We start from the raw sequence: 7,969 nt of genomic DNA on the forward strand, positions 1-7,969 counted from the left end.
TTAAACTGGATATTTTACGATTTAATGTCATATTTTACAATTCAATGTCATATTTTAAACTGCTTATTTTACAATTTAATTTCATATTTTACAATTCAATGTCATATTTTAAACTGCATATTTCACAATTTAATGTCATATTTTACAATTCAATGTCATATTTTAAACTGGATATTTTACGATTTAATGTCATATTTCAAACTGGTTATTTTACAATTTAATTTCATATTTTACAATTCAATGTCATATTTTAAACAAGATATTTCACAATTTAATGTCATATTTTAAACAGGAAATTTTAAGATTTAATTTCATATTTCCAATATTTGTTTGGCTGTCGGGCACTCTGCAAGAGGTCTGAGCCAGCTTCATGCTGCGACTCAAACCAGAAAAGAGTGAGTCTTAATCCTTTGGGAAGATGTTCTGAGATAAAGGGATAATTAAAGGTTCTTTTGGGTTGAGATAAGATCAGTTTTGGTTCTTTTGGGTTGAGATAAGATCAGTTTTGATTCTGTGTCTGGTGAGAACAGTAAGACTCTGCAAGTTACGGACTTCAGAGCAGTGAGGTGTGCTGATTATTTAGAATAATCCTTGCCCATTCAAAACAAACCCAACACTACTGAGTATGTATGTAAGTTATAGAAGTAGAGAGAGAAAGAGTGCATTAAATATATTGGCAGCACAAACAATCATATGAACTGAATTAGAAGAAGAAATTGAAATGCTTAGAAAATGTTTGAAGTGTTTGCTGTGTGTTTTTGTTGATTGTTACTGTTTTGTTTTTTCTTTTTAACTCTGTAAAGCACTTTGAATTGTTCTTTGTATGAATGGTGCTTTATAAATAAACTTGCTTTGCCTTGATTTTTAATGATATAGAGATGATGAGTAACATTAGGTACATTTCTGCCAACAAACAGTTGTAATGAAATGGCCCCTTATCTGTATAGCTGCATCTATTGGAACCAGTCTACTACCATAACGTTGAAGAGTCAGCTGTGATTTGTTCTGCTTGTTGGACTGATTGCATGCGTCTGTTGTGTTCACTGATGATGATTGATTTACAATTTGACCTTTTACTTAACATTAAGTTTATTTATAAAGAAGCTAGACTCACCTGAAGCCCCACCCATCTATTGCGCTGGCGAAGACCACGTTGCCTTGGTCAGGAGAAAAGTAGAGATGGGAGTCGTCAGCCTCCTCCAGCCCAGCGCTCCAATCATACAGCTGATCTCCACTCACCGGCTTGCTCTCTTTCTGCTCCTCATCCTTCTCTTTCTCCGCCCGCTCCTCCAGCACTCTGGATGTGAACAATGTCCCTGTCACTGCATTCACCTAAAAGGATGAACACACACCTTAACACAGAGATACAGCAGTACACACATCTCTCTTTACATGTTCTTCCAACTTTGGTGTTTAAAGGCTGCTGTACACAAGCGGGCAACTTCAGAGAGTGCCTGTAAGAAGACATACTGCCTGTACAGCAGCTGGGCCCCTCACCTGTTCCAAGATCTTCTGAAGGTGGCCGTAAGCTTCCTGAGAGGTGAGTTTCAGCTCCATGATGAGTCGGTCTATCTTATTGATAACCAGAACAGGCTTGATGTTCTCCAGCCACGCCTGACGGAGTACAACCTGGGTCTGCACACATACAAAACACTGCATCATATTTTTGCATAAAGCATGAATAGAGCACTGTATGAAATGTCATTGTAAAGATCACACTGGTTGATTGTTATCATAGTACTTATTATGTATTGACATTCGCCCACCATCACACTTAACTGCTAGTTGATTAAGATGAATTCGTTAATCTAACTTTAGTTCAACAAACTCTGATATGTCAAATCAAATACTTTGTATTGTTACATAAGTAAACAAGGTTATTTACCTGCGGACACACGCCCTCCACAGCATCAACAACTACAATTGCACCATCACAAAGCCGGACAGCAGTGGAAACTTCTGAGGAGAAGTCGACGTGTCCAGGAGAGTCGATCAGATTGAGTAAGTAGTCCTGATCCCCTGTGGAGTGAGGGCACATGCTTACACCTAAACTCTTACAGTTGTTGTCTTTCACACATGTAAGAGTACAATCAAGAACGGCACCACGGACCAAAGGTTCAAACAAGCTTCAGCATATGAAATATCACATTTTAATTTGATATTTCATACACAGAGTGGACATGAAATGTGAAACTGAAAGTATCATTTATTTTTATTTTATGGTATTTCTTTATGTCAGATAAGTCAGGTAAATCAGGATAAAGAACAGGAATAACTTTTGTATTCTGGCGGGTAATGAACACCACACAGAAAGATAATCTAGTGCAGAGATTCTCAAATGGGGGTACGCTTACCCTTAGGGATACATGGGAGTACCGCAAGGGGTACGTGACAAATGTAAAAAAAAAATCTGATTAAAAACTTTATCAACAGAGTCTAATTCTTATTTCAATGCAACATCAAATAGGGCACTATTTCCAAATTTAGCATATTCATTCATAAAATATATTATTTGCAAAACTGCTCGGACCAGACGGCCTCCGTCTGTTGACGTCAATAGTTCAGAACACAATCACGTACATTTGCATGCTAATAAAAGCTTGGCCAGGAGAAGAACAATGGACAGGTGGTTGAAATGCTTCTTGTTTGACAGAAATAAATCAGTGTGCTCCTTAGGCCATCAAAGGTATTAGCTGCCTCAATCTTTAGTTATTTCTGAAAAATATTGCACTACAACAGAATAGAATTTGTGTCAGCTTTCATTTCACTGTTATTATGACACTGTAAAACCACATGCATACATTTATTCATGTTATATTCCCATATCCTAAAAAGTTTCCTTTGCCATACAAGGGGGTGCTTGGCTGAAGTTGTTTTTGAAAGGGGGTACACAAGCCAAATAGTTTGAGAACCCCTGATCTAGTGCATGTACTCCAGGTTAACCCAGGTGGTCTCACCATTTCCAAAGTGAAGAGAGATTGCACTGGACTTCATGGTGATTCCTCTGATCTGTTCATCCTCCCTGCTGTCCAGATACCTTAACTGAGAGATCAACACATCATACAACACAACTCAAAACTGATCACCACATGACCGTCAGACAGTTCTCTCTAAAGAATGAAGTAACGTACCTTTCCAGCCAGTCGACTTGATATGATGCCGTTGCTTGCCACTAAGCAGTCAGCCAGAGTAGTTTTACCTGTAAAGACGAGACGGTTCCAGATGAGTCTGTATTTCCAGCTTTGATCTGAACATATCCCCTGACATGTTATCATACCCTGGCCACATAGGTCAATTCAGTGTGAATTAACACTCCAGCAATTTACAATTCAAGCCCAATCAGCCCAGAAGAGACTATATTTCCTGAAGAAGTTAAAGCAGGCCCAACTCCCTCAACGCCTGCTGACCAACTTTGATCACTCAACAGTAGAGAGCCTCCTGACCTACTGCTTCACGGTGTGGTTCAACAGCTGCACAGCACAGAACAGGAGATACCTACAAAGGGTGGTGAGGGCTGCGGAGCGCATCGTTGGGACCACATTACCTAACCTCAATGACATTTTTGCTGGCTGACTACGCAGGAAAGCCAGCAGCATCAGCAAGGACCCCACACACCCTGGTCACTACTTTCCCCCCTCCCCTCTGGAAAGAGATACCAGACAATCAAAGCACACACAAACAGGCTGAAAAACAGCTTCTTCCCACAAGCTGTTACGGTAGTGTGCCCCCCACTCCGCCCTATCCCCCCTCCCCCAGCAGAGCCTGAGTATGGACAGCATTAAATCAACATCAACCTCAATCCCTTGCACAGCAGTATTTGCACTTTGTAAAGATAACTATTTATATGACTGGCATACACACCTGAACAGACACACAGTGCATTTTAATTGATTTACTTTATTCTCTTAACTATGTTCTCACTCTAACGTGCCTTGTTTTTATTTCTATTGTCATAATGTTTTCTTAAATGTTAAATTATGTGCTGCTATGTGAAGAGGTGCTAAACTGCTTTTCATTGTTTCACAACAAGAAAATAAAGATTGATTCTATTCTTTATATAATTACTATCCATACAATACACAGTACTTCTGCAAACAAGCTGGGCTTCTTAACATTGAGTGAGCTGGATTTGAAATGAAATGGTTAATGTTATATTGTTCATAGAGATGCCGCAATCAGGGCTAACTGCTGCAAATAACTCACCGTGATCAACATGTGCAAGGATGCATATGTTTCTAGTGTTTGCAGGGTTTCTCTGGAGAGCCACGATCTTATCAAGGCTGATGTGTCCCATGGTTGGCACCTAAATCAAAACATATACCTCATTAATTGATCGGCTTATTAATCAGGGGTCTGTATATTGTAACAGTCAGGTGTGGGGACAGTTTCATGAGGACAACAGTAGAATGACTCCAGGCTGAGCTCACTGTACGCTGCTGCTGGATATCACGTTAGCTTAATACAACGACGCAGCAAAGATGTCAACAGTGTCTGACTTTAGATAGAGATGTCAAACCGCTGTTTGTTCACAACAGGAGGTTACAACAACAACAACAACAACAACAACAACAACAACAACAACAACACAGTCAGAGGGATAGACTGACACTGGACTGCGAATGAGCGACTGACATGAATGAGCCTGTGAATGAGGGGGTGACGTCTTCACAGTTAGTCCAAACTGAACTCCTGTGAATGACAGAGATCATAAAAGCTCAACCTGGCGTTACATATCTCTACATAAGAGCATAACATAACCTAATGATACGAAGTTGGTGCAGAATAACTATCAGAACGAGTTCATAACACAAAGACATGTGCTCATTTTCAACTCACCTTATTTCCCCGGAACTGAGGGACTGTAAGCCACGCCCATTTGCCTACGTCGTGTTTTTTTTCAAAGTAAACTTTATTACTCTGTGTCCTGTTAACATTGATTGAGATACAATGGTGCATTTAGGAACAAACATGTCATGAGATAAAGTTCAGCATAGAGTAAAACAAATAAAAGAAACAATATTAGCAGTTAATACAATCTAAAAGGTTCAAGAGTCTTCATGGCCTTGGAGTTCACTGAAAATACCAAATAAATCTGGCTCTTCTACATTTTCTTTTTTGGATGTGAAATTTAGTTTAAGTAATGAAATGATTTATAGTATGGTATTTTTGTAGTCTTGATTGGCTAAATTCGTAAAGACGACACATCTTTGTAGAAGAAAATAAGGCTTTAAAGAATTTCACAACGACTTTACAACAACACTTTTCCAAAAACAACATTGGAGGAACAGTTCTACAAGCACAAACAAGCATGATGAAGTTTAATTGACAATGTCCTTTCTTCTTATCTTTTATGAATAATGTTTGGTTGGATGTCATCAGTAGAGAAGTTTGAAACAGAGTGTGTTTGTCAGTGGTGGACTCAGGGGGGCCTAAGGGCCCCCGCCTGCCTCATGTCCGAAAATAAACTGCGCTAAAGTGCCCTCTTGGATTAGATAAAACATTACAAATTGCCTTCTCAGGTGCCCTTTTATTGGTCAATGCATTGAAAATTACTCCTGGATGCCTTACAGTCAATTAATTGTTAAAAAGTCTTCTGGGTTCCTCTTCGTTGGATTAAATGCACAAAAGTACCCTTTGGATGCCCCTCCAGTGATATAAATGTAAAAAAAAATGTTCCTTCTGGTTGACCTAGTAGTTCATTATGTCATGTTATGTTATGTTATGTTATGTTATGTTATGTTATGTTATGTTATGTTATGTTATGTTTATTATAATATAAACAATGACATATAAATTTGTCAATGGTATTGTGGTTTCAATTTTCATAGTTAACTTTCCACCACAATTAGTCACAAAAATATTTTCCACGATGCAAAGAATTAAGTCTTAAATGCAAACAATGTTCTGGGGTAGGGCCACAGACCCCCTCTTGCTAACGCTGAATCAGTACATTTAAATTAACCCTAAATTGTGAGTACCAGGGGTTTGGAGGGAGGTGCCCTTTTTTTTTTCTCAAACAGCCTGAGTACACCACTGTTTTTTGTAACTAAAAATCTAGAGGTTAAGGTCTCTTTTTTCCCCCTTGGATATGGGACACAGTTTCTCCAGCTATGGATAAACATATGGGACAGTAGTTATTTTTATTTCTGGTTGAAGGTCTGAGAAACATTTTTTTCCCACAGTGGTGCGATTCAATTTCCCTGAACAAGGAGAAGCAGAAGGTTCCGTATAACACCTGAATAACATGATTACACCTTTGGGACTATCCATTATTGCCGAAAACTATTAAGTGGTGACAGGAATCTGATAGGTAGACAAAATAGCCCTTTTCCATTAAATAACTGTGTTACAAAATATTTATCATTTTCAAACAAATCTGAAGAAAATATATTAATCATGAAAGCAGTGTCATTTGTTACGAATGAGGTATGTGTGTGGAGATTCTGATTTGTCATTGTGTTTTGGTTGATTTGTCGTTGCGTTTTCTGATTTGCCGTTGTGATTTGCACTTCAGGGCCACCATAGAGATGGATACAAGAAATAATTAATAGAGAAACAAGCGGATATGTGTGGGCCCTCGTACAAGCACCGCCTGATGTGCGCGACCGCCTTATGTGCACAACCGCCTGATGTAAGCCACTGCCTCATGTAAGCCACAGCCTGATGTGCTGCAGGTGTTGCTTAGCTGCCTAGGATGAAACTGTGAGCAAACTCGAGTAATTATCAGCATAGTGTACATTGCAGTACCGCCTGTCACCAGTAGGTGCTGCTGTGTCTTTAATTATGTTCTGAAGGATTGTTCATCACAGATCATTATAGAAAGAGTTGTGATCACAAGCATGTTAAAAACATGTTCTGAGAGTAAATACGCATTGTGTCCAATAGGTGGCGCTATTCATATGACAAACATGTGTATGTATATGAGTTCAGGTTGGGTCCATGATGAAACATGTCAAATTTGGAAGAGATCGGGTGTTGTATGTAAATGTCAGTACCATGTATTTCCTGTGGGTGGCGCTATGGCTGTAGTAGATGAATGAGTCCATAGGTGTGTTGAGGGATGGACCCTGATCATGTATATGTAAGTTGAAACAGATTGAACACTGTATGAAGGAACTATAAGTATTTCCTGTTTCATGGCGAGACATCAGAGTTTGAGGGGTCGCCACGCCCACATCCATTGATTTAGGAAGATTCCTTTGACAAATGTTCATCTGCAGTGTGACAACAACATTGTGAGTAAAGCAGGAGTTGATTGGATAAAATCTTGAGGACATGTGATTTTCTGCTGCCAGTAGGGGGCGCTATATGATATTGGGTTTTTTTTTGCCCATAGAGGCGTTCAGGCTGGGGCACTTATCATGCATGATAGGCCTGGGCCTGATCCATTATTGCATATGAGAGATATAACTGTTTAGAGTTTTTCAAAATGTCCTCCCAGTGTAGCGAGGTGCCACGCCCACAGCAATTGACTTACAGAAATTCTGTCTGATAGCTTTTGATTGTCAATCTGTCTACTTCAAAATGTGCGTGGTTTAGAGTTGATCGGAGCAAAATTTTAGGAGGGGTTTACATAAATATGTACCCTTTTGAAATTGTCAACTTCAAGGGGGCGCTGTTTAGCCATTTTTGGGATGTTTTTCACGGGACCACCAAAATATCGAAATTTTCACCAGGCCTGGTGCACGTGCAACAGTTGGGGACTTTTGGGCCGCGTTAAGGCAAGCAAATTGGGGATTCAAAAGTCGGGAGAAAGAAACAAGAAATAAATAATAATAATAATAATAATAATAATAATAATAATAATAATTATTATTATTATTATTATTATTATGATAATAATTCATCGGGTTTCAAGAGGGCCTTCGTCGACCTCGTCGGTGCTCGGGCCCTAATAAATAATTAAATAAGATAAATAAATGTCAAAGCATTGATTCAAATAATACTGATTCAAATAAATAATAATAAT

At 38.9% G+C, this 7,969-nt stretch overlaps 1 protein-coding gene across 3 annotated transcripts in view; it reads right to left on the reverse strand.

Annotated features, from left to right (window-relative positions):
- Window positions 1-4,920, reverse strand: part of efl1 (elongation factor like GTPase 1) — a 29,263-nt gene extending 24,343 nt beyond the window's left edge. Inside the window, exons 1-8 of one of the 3 annotated variants that reach the window (XM_034680684.1) lie at window positions 4,837-4,853; window positions 4,633-4,689; window positions 4,204-4,303; window positions 3,132-3,199; window positions 2,958-3,042; window positions 1,886-2,019; window positions 1,498-1,635; window positions 1,115-1,332 (exon numbers count right to left, since the gene is read on the reverse strand). In XM_034680684.1, the coding sequence (XP_034536575.1) occupies window positions 1,115-1,332; window positions 1,498-1,635; window positions 1,886-2,019; window positions 2,958-3,042; window positions 3,132-3,199; window positions 4,204-4,294 (734 nt within the window). In that variant the 5' untranslated portion in view covers window positions 4,295-4,303; window positions 4,633-4,689; window positions 4,837-4,853. Of the gene's footprint in view, window positions 1-1,114; window positions 1,333-1,497; window positions 1,636-1,885; window positions 2,020-2,957; window positions 3,043-3,131; window positions 3,200-4,203; window positions 4,304-4,632; window positions 4,767-4,836 lie in introns of those variants that run through there. The other 2 variants (XM_034680682.1, XM_034680683.1) reach the window with 2 other exon arrangements.
- Between the last annotated feature and the right edge of the window lie 3,049 nt (window positions 4,921-7,969).

The sequence above is a fragment of the Notolabrus celidotus genome, chromosome 3 (genome assembly GCF_009762535.1).
Source record: "Notolabrus celidotus isolate fNotCel1 chromosome 3, fNotCel1.pri, whole genome shotgun sequence".
Taxonomy (NCBI): Eukaryota; Metazoa; Chordata; class Actinopteri; order Labriformes; family Labridae; genus Notolabrus; species Notolabrus celidotus.